This window comes from Apteryx mantelli, chromosome 2 (genome assembly GCF_036417845.1).
Source record: "Apteryx mantelli isolate bAptMan1 chromosome 2, bAptMan1.hap1, whole genome shotgun sequence".
NCBI lineage: Eukaryota > Metazoa > Chordata > Aves > Apterygiformes > Apterygidae > Apteryx > Apteryx mantelli.
Window position 1 is genome coordinate 155039240 of NC_089979.1, and position 13711 is coordinate 155052950.

Consider the following 13711-nt stretch of genomic DNA (forward strand, 5'->3'; position numbering starts at 1 on the left):
TGCAATACTTTCGCAAAGGACAAACTTGAATCGGCGCTTGCACCTGGCAGCCCGTGCAGGGCTTGTAAAACGAACTTTGCAATCCTCTCATATGTTTCTCTATTATATTCCGTCTGGGTGGCCGGGTCCGCATGCAGCCCCTCTCCAGCCAATTGGTTATAGCCTGTTCCTCGTCCGTTAGTCACGTTATCAACCCCTTGTATAGTACATTTGTCTCGAAAGTCCGAAAGCCATACAGCATACTGAGTGTTAGTCAAAACCATTTTCATTAACGCTTTCCAGTCATAGAGAGTCATCACATACATAGTAGAAAGCGCCTCTAGGAATGTGATAGTATGAGTAGATTGGACTCCGCTTTCTTTTACCAATTTTCGCAGTTCCTTGATTATCTCATAATTGTAACTCTGATAAGCCGGACGCTCCCCTGATTTATAGAGGGCTAGGAATGCATTAACAGTTCGTAAATCCCCTGTTAGTAAGGCCTCTCGACGGCACTTCTCCCATTTGTCTCTCCCCTGTTCCGCCCATAGCCCCTGACCGCCAGCGGGGGGGTCTACAAATCCCGGATCAAAGGAATCACCTTCATCGCGACCATCAGCTTCGGGGGTCGGGGTCGGTTTGCAAATACCCTTCTCGCCTTCCTCGTTCCCCAATTCAGGGGTTAATTGGACAGGGTCCAGGCCGTGGGGGGGTGCCGGGGCTACCGGGGGTTGCTCCCCTAGGGAGGGTGCCGAGGGTAAGGATGTATCATAAGCAGGGGGGGCAGAAGACAAGCTCTTTTGTGTCGTCTTTAGAGTGCTCATGATTGTCCCCCACGTATGTCACGATTGTCCCCCCCAAATGCTTACGAACTGCGACATCTCCAGTCCCCACTTCCTCATATAGTCTCTGTCCTACTTTCGCCCATTCATCGAGTTGAAATGTCCCATTTGCAGGGAAGTCGGGTACATTTCTCTTATTCCAGTCCAAAAGTGTTAATAATTTGCCATCTGAAAGGACCCAATTCTGCCTGTCCAGAAGCCATCTCAATACGTCCAGACTTTGTTTCTGTTCTAGGGATAACCTTCCCCCCATGATTCCCGACAGCTCACCTTCGTCGAGGTGATGGGCGCGCAGTACTGGTAAGGCCCTGGGTCCTGGTCCAGTCTCCTGGTCCAGTCCCCGTACGGGTCTCCTAGTTCAGTCGGGTTTCACTACCGGATCAGCGTCGCCTCCTTACGCCGCACTGAGTCCGGATTGACGTCTTCTGCTTATGTCGAGTCAGGTCCCTGTTCGGGCGCCATTTGTAGCGAACGAAGGCACGGACTCAAGAAGTGGTGCATCTTGAGACATTTATTGTTTGTATCTGAGCATATTTATACTAAGAAGTTAGCTGCTTCAGCAGTTTTACAGATACACTTTGCTAAGCCAGTCATCATGCAGATTATGTCACGGGTAGCCAATCATTACACCGATCGTGCACGCAGCGGTCACGCCTGGTACTTTGCTACTTGCTTCCTAGTTAGAGAAAAGCTGACTTGTTCTTAACCTTGGTTCCCACTGGCCTTTGCTGGTTTATCTGTACTTTCTCAGGATGTATCATTCCCAGCTGCACCGGTGTCCTTGGGTATGTTTGTCTGAGGCTGCTGTTGAGACTCCTCTCTGTCCGAGCTAGGAACAGTTTCCCCAGTTCCCCTTTTCCCATGGCTTGTAACTTTCTTCCAACTTAACCCTGTCATGACCCTCCACAGAATATTGCAATGTAGAATACACTACAAGTCTTGGGAAGCAGGTAAGAATGCATCCCTTTCGACTGATCTACCTGCAAGCTATACCAAAGTTGCATTCATCCAAGAGAAGCAATAGGATGTGCTTGCCTTATAGGTTAGGATTGGGGCACGCTCCTGGGCAAGGGAAGATTGAAGAAAAAGTCAAAAAGGCCAGGTGTCCTGTTTTTTGAATGCAGTGGCCACCTGCTTATTATTAAATACTGAGTGGTAGCAGTGCTTATACCCTTCCTTTAAGCTAGAACTAACCCTAAAGGGAGTGTTTGCTGTACAAGGTCCTGTGCACACAGAAGCACTGAATCATCTTCAGAAGCATAAGAGGCAGTAGAGGGTTCATATACTTCTCCCTGCTGCTGCTTCTTGATTACTTCTAGGCAGCTCCTCACTCCATAAACCTCACCACTTTGAAGGAACCAGATGTCTGGTGTTGCTTAAAACAAACCCCATGAAACATTCTGAAACTGGCTTCAAAAACACAGATAACTACTTCATATAATGATTTTCTGACATACTGTTTCAGAGTGTTTTTATCTATTATAATCTAACAATTACTCTGATATATTTTACTCTTCTCAAACTCACGTCCCTTCCTTTTGGTGATCACAAATTCTATTAAGCTGATGGGCTGGAAAGAAGCAAGGAAAATGGACTTGTGTGTAGAGTTTTTAAGGCAACGACCCAAATATATCTTATGAAACTGAATTGCTTGAACTGCTCAAAATAATGTGAAAACTGTCTGAGAATTGTTATGCATTTTAACACATATCCCTAGTAAGTTACAGGACATGATATAACCAAGATTAAAAGACAGGCTGCAATAGCAACCTGCCAAGTTTCAAAATTCTTCAATAACTGTTGGCCACTGTTCACAGCTGCTGGAAAAAACAGTTTAACGCACACCAGAACAATCAGCTTCCATCGAAAAGGTGATAATTACCATGTATAACATTCAATGATTATGCTGAGAACAGGGCCTCTTTCAGCTGAAAACATGTCTAACATACTCTTCTTATGTATCCGTGCCCTTGTAAACGCTAATATATCAAAAGGTTGGATAAGAGTCAGACTGAAAGAATCGACGCCTTGGCTTTGCAGACATTAGGAAGCATTTCATCCATCCTATTTTGTTTGTACAAGATTTTCTGTTCCTGGTTTGTAACACTACACCAGAGAAGATGAGGAGAGAAGTATTTGTAGGGACGCCAATATATTATTCATCTCAGTGGAAGGAAGGATATGCAAGGTTAGTATAGCACTCCTGAGTATAAAATACCACAGGAGATTTCTGGCTAGTCCAGAAACTTTAGAAGTTCACAAAGAGCAAGGTCATGAGAGTTTCCACTTCACTGGTGGTTCCAGTATAAAGCTTTTACTTGATATTGCACTAGACTAGTAATGTACACATAATTCTCACCTTATCCCAGCGGAGCATGAGTAACTTACTACTGGATTAATACAAGCTGTTTGTTGTTCCCCTGTGCCTAAATCACCTTTGACAGCTTTCAGCCAAAAACTCATTAGAAAAGGGGCGTAGTAATAACGAAGAAATTTCCTAAACTACTAGAACTTTTTTAGAAGTGACTGACAATACCTTTCAACTTGCTTTGTGCTACTTCTCCAGCTTAGAAGAGTCCTCCACTTCTCAGATGCATATCCAGCACTGGACTTACTGGGGAGATTAAGGAAGCTTTCAAGTCTTGTGCTATGTACTCCTGTGACAGCCAATAGGAGCAGCACCAGTGCATGGCTATGTCAAACATACTGCTCCCTTGAATACCTTAATACACTTCTTTGAAGTGTATTTTCTTTGAATACCTTAATACACTTCTGCCTCAAACCTGTGACAAATAATCATCAATATTGAACTAAGTAGTAACATGTTAATCAACATATACATGCTTAAATGATTCAAAAATAAGTATGATCATGAAAATATGCCAGTACTTCTAAAAAGGAGGCCAATTAGCCTCCTCACTTATCTCTTTCCTTTTGGGGGCTGCTATTTTCTTCCCTTATTGATGCAAACAGGTTGTGAATTCCACAGAGTAGAGATAACAAGACATGCACGTCCAAGAAGCTACATATGTCTGATTAATTTTACTATCATATTTGTTCACCCTGCCTCTTTAAAAACACACACACACTCTGTATTTAGCAGTCTTTCACTGTTTTAAAAGTACTATTACCCAGTCAATGTTTTGAACCTTCCTTCTCTTTTGCCTGTCAACTTGCAAGAACCCTATTTTGTTATCAGCAGGAACTGTAGTAAACTTATAGTAAACAAGTAAGGTCTGGATAGCTTCAGACTTATTCAGACTTATAATAATAACAATAATACTAGGAACAAGAACAATTGCTTCTGGATAATAGGTTTTTATAGCCTGTAATACCTTAGGTTAATTAACTCTAAGTACTTATCGTATTTGTAAAGCATGGCCAGTCCTAATATATTTGCCCTAAGGTACAAAATATTTATGCCCCTTAAGAATCAACATGTTGTAAGGCTCACTTCTAAAATTAACTTTTTTAAGGATAAGAAATGGCTTTGTAAGCATAGCTGAAAGGCATCATCTTATAAAATGCATTTCTCTTTTGACTGATTTTTCTATTCCATTCTTTATTTGGAAAAGTGGTCATCTTCTCGAAAGTTTTCTTAAAAAGTAATGTTACTTTCAGCTTCAAAAACTTTCTTGTGTTATGGCAATATAAATACCTTTTATGGCTCCAGCAGCACTGTGTGAACATACTAAAATACAAGTACACATTTTTCTTTCCTATGATCATTCAAGAAACAAATTTCCTAATCAATCTAGAAACAAACTTAAATACTACAGAAATACATTTTCAGTTAGTATAAGAATTATCACTAACACTCAGTATTATGAGTAAAATGCATTTTGTTATTAGAAGTGTGTGAAATGTATGAAATCATAATGTTTCCAGACTCAGCTGTGTGGCTTCCAGTACACCAGCAGGTCATACATGTTAACATGCTTATAACAAATTAAAAAAAAAATCTCTGAAATTATACCAGTTTCTTCTAGTGAAAAATTAAAAGTTCATGGCATTTTTAGATGTCTTTTCTCGTTTTTCCTTTTTATAATTTACACCTCCTGCTATTACCCATTAGCACTTTGTATTTTGAAATGACACTTGCCAGATTTATTTAGCTGCCAGATTGTAGCACCACACTATAAGCTATATCACTGTGTGCCAACAATGACTTCAGTGACCTAATGCAACCGCAGAGGGCTGAATCTTTTCACTACCTTTTTTCCTTGGGGGAAGGTGTGAGTTATAAACTAGAATTCAAAATGTTTCCCAGCTATAGCCATGTTTCCCAAGAAACACAGAGTTTGTGTATAATTATGAGACATTGTCTGGGGATGCCAACTGAACTAAAATATATGAATGTTTTTAACTCACTAAACATGTCTCAACTCAGCAGCATGCTTATCTGAAAAACAAAATATTACTTTTGATGTTTTAGGTATGCAAAAATTCAGAGATAATGTTAACACTAAAACATTACACGTTTGGGCTAGACCAGTGAAGTTTTTGTTTTGTCTATAGAGTGATTCTAAAAATAAGTTTGTAAAGGCTTTTGAAAACTATGTGTTAAAATTTTGCTACTGCAATCTATGTTTAAATACAATTTTATTAACCCTTATATGAAGAAACAGGCTTAAAAACTGTTGACATACACAAATTGCAAGATGAAACATTTCTTTTTGGAAGCTTCGGTGTCATTGTTAGTTTGTTTTTTGGAGAAAGGATCTGACGATTCAACATTCAGACAGTATTTTTTCCATTTTTCTATTGTGTCATAGACTATTCCCCTCCACTCTATTTTTTGTCAAAAGAAGTCACGTATTATTTCTTATAAAGCAGAGTAACTTTTCACACTGAAGTAGTTTAAAAGTCACTCCAGTGAAAATCTATGCTACTGAATCTCCATTTACTATATTAAATGACACTATAAACATGTGTGTTGTCTTTCAACTCTGAACTACCACTTTAAGAGAAGACCTACTGCACTATATTAAGATCAATTAAAAAAACTCACTTCTTTAGGATGTAAGCTCAATATCATGAATTTAGATCTTAGAGTACTAGGATTAAATACCATTAATACTGAAGAAATGCATAGTGCCCTTTACTGTTTATTGCCCTTTTTTGACCTCAGCAAATCCACATAAGCAAAAGGTATTACCACCTCATTTCCTAGTTAGCTATATAATGACATATGAATGTAATGCTGCTTAAGAAATAAGAGATAGCAACAATCTGAGTGTCAATACAATGAAGAACTAGAAAAGGAAAGAAAACAGAAGACCCCCCCCCATTATTTTTTTCCTTTTTAAAAAATGCTTGGGAACTATATTAATTCTTGATCTGTGGACTCATAGTAGGTAATGATATATCACAAAGTCTAAAAGAAAATTGGGAAAAAAAAAGAATAAGAGTGGGGGAAAAATATTAAAAGTTAGTCACCGGCAGAATAAGTATTAGGCTAACAGCAGGCATAGCCACGCAGGGGCTCCTTTCTGCAGTTAGTGCCTGTAGCAGGCATTCGGTGTTCACATGACCTTCTTTAAAATTCAACTCAAAAATTTCTTTTGCTCTTAAGCTCCAATTAATTGCAGTGGTAGTGAGTACTTTAGAAAATTATACTTTGTTTCTGACAGCGGACAGTCACCAAGCCACTCCTGACAAATAGCACAGGACATGACATAGCCCATAGATACCCTGTCCTACTCAAACAGCTAGAAATTCAATCAGGGGAGAAAAAAATATGATAAATGCAACCATAGGAGTTAGGAAGAAAAACATAAAAAAGCATTATGGGCTTATGTGGAAACACAAATAGGTGCCTATGCATACACTGTTTCTACCCAATACATTAGTGAAAGAACAAATTTTTCAGTCTACTATATTCTTTCCCAGGAACAGGGTAGTTTCACAAGCCATTGGACTATAACTTTGATGTTTATGATAACCATGTCTAACTCTTTTTGAACTATACTACTTGAATTCCCTCAAACATCTGTTTATTTTCTCTTGTAACATCTTCCTAGAGTGAGAACAACAGATACAAAATAGGCCTTCAGGCACTAAGAATGTAAAAAGTTAGCCTAATCTCAAGGAAACAAAATGTGCACTTAATCATAAATAGCTTTTATAATCACATCAAACTTAGCACATTTAGTATTCAGTTTCATATAAATTAGTTTTTACGACAGATCTACTTCTGGGGTTATCCGAAACCCAAACACGTGGAATTATTTTTATTCTTCCAGGTCTGAAGAATATTTACAGACATTAATGCTATATCCATTTCTACAATCATTAGAGACACATTATATAACTTTATTTTTTTATTTGACAAGCAGCAGTATCATGTTCGTCATTTTTTTTTTTTACATTTTAATGTAGATACAATTATTAGGTTATCTGTCATATTACAATATTTAGGTTTTTTTTAACTTTGTCTTAAGATACATTAAAAAACATCAACTGCAAACGTGAAAGGGGAGGGGGGGGAAAAAAAAAAGCATGGTACCCAACCAAATTTCCACATTTCAGCAATACTTCACTCATTCTTTTAGTAAAGTTTTAAGAAATGTCATAATGACATGAGCTTGAAATATCTATAGGCATTTTCATTGACGCTCATGACATGGCACTGGTGATGTTGTAAACAGCAGAAAAACAGGGGCTGCCAAGTGACCAATTATGGAGGCACAGGCCTGCCTCTTCCCACAGGAACACACCAAACAGTGACAGCAATGATCTCCTCACAATCATACCTGCAGGATAGCAACATCATGCTACATAACTGTATTCGTCTGCAGAGGCCTGGCTTCGCTCTATGTACTGTTTGTCTATCAGAACTTCAATACACTTCTTAATCATGCTGATACTTGGGTTAAACCTAGCTCTTGATTGGCTAATTACCTGCAAAAGAAAGACACATTTTATGTGCAATATTTATTTACAACAGTTATAAATGCTTTAGAAAAATTCAATGAGTGCTTTCAGGCAAATCGGTATGTTTTTCTTTTAAAGACAGGATTAAATAAACATGGGATAGTTTATGTATAACAATCAGCAAAGCATCTCTATGCATTACGGGCAGGACACAAATAATTGCTTAGCTCTTTCATGGTTCAGTTCACTTGCATATTAACTGGATTTTTCCTGTCCTCTTGTTTGCTTATTTGTCATGGTAGAAATTAAGATAAATATTCAAGTTAAAATTAATCTAATATGAACACATTTCTTCACTTCTGTTACTATTATCACAGTTTAAGCAAAGCAAAAACTTTATAAAACCGAATGTGCCATTTCAGTATTTATGTTGGCTCTGTTAAATGACTTCCGTTCTTAGGCTAGGTAAATTTTACTTGTGTTTATGTACTTTTGTTGTTCTGGAATATTTAAATTGCGGGCTTCCAAATTTTCTTTGAATTAATTTCCAGTTAAAACTGCTATTAACATCAGAAGAATTCTTGAATTTCATAGTAGTTTATACAATTATAAATGGTTAAATTCAGTTGACTGTATTTTCCAAAACTACCTCTAAAGCTGAACATGATTTTCCTCTCATGCATCACCAATTTTCTTATCACCAAAAGTTAGAGCAGATATTTTAATAATAAAGATTTGTAAAACCTGTGTTTTCTTTGTAGCATTAGAAACTGTCACTGGGTTTAGAAGACAAACATGTAAGCAGGCAAATAGCAAAATACCAAAAAATCTGACTAGGATGTTGTAATAAGATCTTATTCACTCTCAAATGAAACACTTAAATATACTTAATTAAAAATTTAAACAATTTAAATATATTAAAAAGGCAGCTTATCCTCAGAGACTACCACACTAAGCACAATTAAATTTATAAAAAAACCCTGATTTATTTTCAGGAGATTTGATAAAAAGCTTTGTGATCAAAAATGTCATCTAAAAGACAGCCCCAAAAGAGCCTAGCCCTTAAGTAATCTTTTAGTGAAGCTGCACTACTTCCCTGCTGGTACAGTTGCCAGGATGAGAGACGGGAGCTAGACTTTGCTGTTCTTTGTCCACGACGTTGCAGCCCCGCGGTGCTCTGTACCTGGCCTTGGACGGCACCGGCCTGCTCAGCTCTCTGCAAAGCTGTAAATGGAGTCTCCCCCCATCACTGCCCTCTCTCCCTATACCACTGGAGACAAGCGGGATAAACCTCTCTCCTTTCAGTTACTGAAGACAGCCCTGCGATTTGGTCAGACTATGTTCGGCCACTTCCCCTGCCTATACTGGAATTTTGCAATAGATACGGTAAAAATTAAATTATGGTTAAAAACCACAACTTTATATGCATTATGAAAGATACTGCAGCTGCGAGCAATACCTTAGGTGTGTTTTAATACATATGAAATAGTCTTGACCATTCTCACTTTTACAAAAGTGAAGGAAATGGTGGTTAGCAAAAGAATATGTAAAACTATAAAATTGGACAATTTTTCAAATTTTACTCTTGCAGTCAACATGCAGCAAAAAACCCCCATTACTTTGCCCTCTCTATTTCCTAGCATTGGAAAGTGAGGCAAACAAAAGATATAACTACTTAAGTATCATAGTATATTTTGCATGGAGTTTCTCATTTATTTTCCTGTAAAAAAAAGATCTTTATTTCAGCTGGATTTCCTGTTTTCTTTACAGCTTTTCATGGCTGACTTTGTCCCAGCTCTATTGCTTGCTGCAGCCCTCTATGAGCCTGCTGAACTCACCAAATAGATTATTACCTCAGCAAAAAATCCAAAAGCCCCCAAAAGAGCATTTTGTTGGGCTAGCAGCCAAGGGTCCGACAAGTTCCACAGCAGCACAAATGAGAAGAAAGTGCACAGCCAGAAGAAGGGCAAGGGGGAAAGATTTTTTCCCCTGGTGCTAAGAAGCTATTAGGTCAGCTGAGATTTCACATAACTTCAGCCCTACACTGAAACTGCTTGCCATCACCAATAACTCATGTGTTTATTCAGGACGGACAGATAGAAAGCTGTAATTTTGTAGAGGCAGTTTTTCCTTTTTCTAACAAAAGCAGATATAAATAAGAAGGATGGATAGAAATATCTCATGTTTAGAACAGAAAGCTTTCTGGGAATGAGTGGATTGTCCTTTCCTCTTGACCATCCCCACTGACCTTATTCATGTTAAGGTAAAAGCCTCCTGCAAGAGGCTGTGGCATGAGTTATGGTATCTAATAAAATTAACAGTTCAGCAAAGACTCCATAATGACATATGCAGGCCTATCCAGGACCTTGAGTATTTTCTAGGGGCACCTCAGCCTAAGCGAAATGTGTGGTTTTGCAGTCGACTTTTTAGAATCAGAGCTAACTACATTAAAGATAGCTCAAGAATATTTTGATCATATTTCTAACAGTATAATCCTACCTTCAGACCTCAGAAAAAAAGATTTTAATGAGGCAAGCAAGTATCATTAACTATTCATAGTAAACATTTTCTTTCCAGAGATTCATTCTTACTCCTCAAAAAGTCAGAACAGAAACTTTAAATGAATACCCTATTTATAAATATTCAAACATTATGATAAAAGCTACAAGAACTAAGTAAATATGCCAACATAATTAGTAAAAATATCACAAATGAATGTTATAGGAAATAGAAATGCTCGACAGTAAATCAAATCTTACTGGAAGGCTGGCAGGAAAAAAAATATTCGAAGTTGGACAGTCAAGAAGTTATACTTATTCTAAAAGTTTAACAGCTGTGATGGTTATTTATTATTTAATCAAAGTCTGTCTAGTGAGAAAACTGAGCGTGTCCAGCAACTCAGAACCACCTGGCAAGCTGGCCTTATTCATATGTTGTGAACCAAAACAAGTTACCGAGCTCAGTGCAGATGCAATTAGGTAAAATTTCTGCTTGCCATGAGATTTTTCATCTTTGTGTTTAACCATTAAGCATACATAACCTGTCTCCCAGCTATTTGCTCTACAACCTGGCAATAGGTAGATCTACCTGGCCTAAAAGTAGATCTATATTACAGACTGTAGAAAAGATACCTAGCAAATTTTAAAGAATCTAGCTCAGGTCCCAATAGCAGTTTAGCTGAGGCAGCATGGAGATTTGCACAGATTAATTCAGACTGCAAAACACAGGAAAACTTAGCCCCAATGGATTTTTGTACTGCTTCACCTCATTGCCTGAGGTCCCACAATTGCTCATTTGAGGCTAGAACAAGTCCCTGCACCATACTGCAGCACAGATATCAATTATTTAGAAGCCTAACCTCCAGTTTCAAATGCTCAGATCCACTGAGGGTATAACTAGTATTCAAAATTGAGAGCTAAAGACTAAGTGATTAAGGATACTATTTCGTAAGTGTCAAATTTACATAAAAGCTAAGGTAAAAACTGATGCAGGTTGATGTGGCTGACGATAGATAAATGGAGCACCAACCTTATTCTGTGCTCTTCATGTGTTGTTACTTAAGTTTTTAACTGATTAGCAATCAAAATATCCACTTTTCCTGCAAACTTTGAAAAAGTTCCAGGTGTTAATAGACTGTTCTACTCTGCAAGAGCATTGCAAGAACAAAATGCAGTAGAGGCATCTCAGATAGAGCCTCTTGAATTAGACAACGGAAAAGGGAACCCAAAAGGATTTTTTGTTTCTAAGTTCTCAAGATTTGTAATCTATTCCACCACTTAAACTGGCCTCAAGAAAAGCACACTTTGAAAATCTTTTCTAAAAAGTTGAGAGTACAGAGAAAATAAACTATTTTCAACGATGAAACAAGGGCTTGCTTACCGCTTTCCAGTTTTAACTGAAAAATCCTACAGGATTTATTTGCAATGACCTGAATTTAAGTAACACAGGAGCAAAGAACCCCAGATTTTGAGAAAAAAATCAGCATCTATGCTGCCTTACCTTTCAGATGTTCAAAATCAGATTTTTAAAATTAAGCTCACTTTGACAGCATTTGTGTACAAGGACTATTTCAAGATCCAAAACTTCTAAGATGTTTCACATTACCAGTCAATACAAAAGCTCTGGACTTACAAGCTCTCTGTAGCTACTTATTTTGTCTAGGAAATAAAATATAAATTAATGGGTGGGTGTGGTAGACAGTCTCCTCCATCACCACAGGACAGAAAGCCTATAGAAGGTCTCAGAATGAGTGAGTACCACTCCACCTCCATGCTCAAAATGGCCCAACAGAGCAGGAATTCCCTCCCTCATCTGTCTGCTCTAAGAAAGGGCTATTTGGAAAGGCTCAGGAGATGCACAGAATTAATTAGACTGAAGAGCGAATGCCTTGCAAGGCTGAGAAAACTAAATCTGGGAACTGGTTGGGTATCTAAGGCATAAACAAAGGTTAGGATAAGGACTTGGAACATGGAAAGCTGTAAGGCAGGCACAGATGGGAAAGGCGGAGAAAAACAAATGAAACAGCACCTCCTTCCCAGTCAGTCTGTGACAGTTTGCAAATCCTAAATCTAGAGAATCTAGACAACTTTTCTGCTTAAAGGCAAATAGAGAGTAAGAGATGCATGTCTATATACTCACACCACTTTTAAAATGTAAGCCAAGAAGTAAAATGAAATCCAGCTTTATGATAAGAACGCAAAACTGGGTATGTGCTTCTGTGGAAATTCCATACCTAGAACATCCAGACTCAGGGGTCTTCAGTTGCACCTATGGCTCTGGCTTAACAATTCTTATAGGATAGGACCTCTGCAGGCATAGAACCAACCAATGGGAAAGAGTAAGCACAGCAACACTTAGGCCTTAATGCTTGAGCACTAAGATATATTTACATGATTGATTAATTACAGCTAAGCGTTCCAGTCCTATAGTCCGAAGTACAGTCCGGTGAAATTCTCACTAATTTCACTCAAGTACTCGTTTTGACATGGACACTGCACAGTTTTGCAGTCAGGTCTTTTATGCAGCCATCCTGAAGCTTTTCATCAAATCACACTTCAGAAGAGAATTTTATCTTACCTCCTGAATAAGAGCATTATGTCGCAACACTTTACGTGCTTTCATGATACGGACTATAGCAGCTTGAAGATACATTTTTCTATCTTCATCTACAGCACTTCTGGTCTGCTCCATCTCCTGCAATACAAGAAGAACAGCAATGCTTCAAATATAGTAATATAAAAAAACACTTTATAATAGTATCTTTAATCTATACTTTTTATTTTATTAAAAGCAATCAATTAATAATAAAATCTAGGTGAGGTACAGTTTCAGGCAAAACACTTTCCTAAATCAAGAACACCAGACTGAATTAGAAGGATGTAGAAAAATATTAAAATAGGCCAAAACTCATTTCCTGCAAATTTGCATTTTGCTGCAGCAGTAGGGGAACATGAAGGCCAAACAGAAAGCAAACTCAAGATTGTTATACTTTAGTCTGACTTAACATAGTCAGAGTTAGAAATGAGTTGTTGTGAGGTATTCAGTTCAGACCTCTTATCCCTGTTAAGCCTACAACTGGGAAGAGGAATACTATAAGAAAATGTTTAGCAATTGTTTCAGTCAAAGGATATCTTAGTGCATTGCTGTGTTTTGTGGTAGCTATACTGGTGTTAAGGTCAGATTGCACAGAAAGTGAGCCTGATCTAAATAAACTACAGTCTAAAATCGTATTAGATTTTCATTTGTGCAGTACTGGCTAATTGTAAGATTTCCTATGGCTCCCCTTTTCTTTCACGGATATGAAACTATCTACAGTATATTTTTTTCTAGAATATATATATATATATATATATATATATATATAGCATATATATTTTTTGTTACACAGTTATACATATTTTTTTAAATTTCATCCACTCCTCTCCAAACCACCAACTGGCAAAATTAAGAGAACAAATTACAGAAGTACTGAAGTACAGAATGCAGAATCATGCTTCCAAAATTTAGTTCAGATT

General features: G+C 37.7%; 1 protein-coding gene across 3 annotated transcripts in view; it reads right to left on the bottom strand.

Moving 5' to 3' along the window:
• Positions 1–7134: 7134 nt before the first annotated feature.
• Positions 7135–13711, bottom strand: part of CUL2 (cullin 2) — a 54097-nt gene continuing 47520 nt past the window's right edge. For all 3 annotated transcript variants that reach the window (XM_067291893.1, XM_067291892.1, XM_013949317.2), the window contains exons 20-21: positions 12774–12890; positions 7135–7724 (exon numbers count right to left, since the gene is read on the bottom strand). In XM_067291893.1, the coding sequence (XP_067147994.1) occupies positions 7593–7724; positions 12774–12890 (249 nt within the window). In that variant the 3' untranslated portion in view covers positions 7135–7592. The remainder of the gene's footprint in view (positions 7725–12773; positions 12891–13711) is intronic.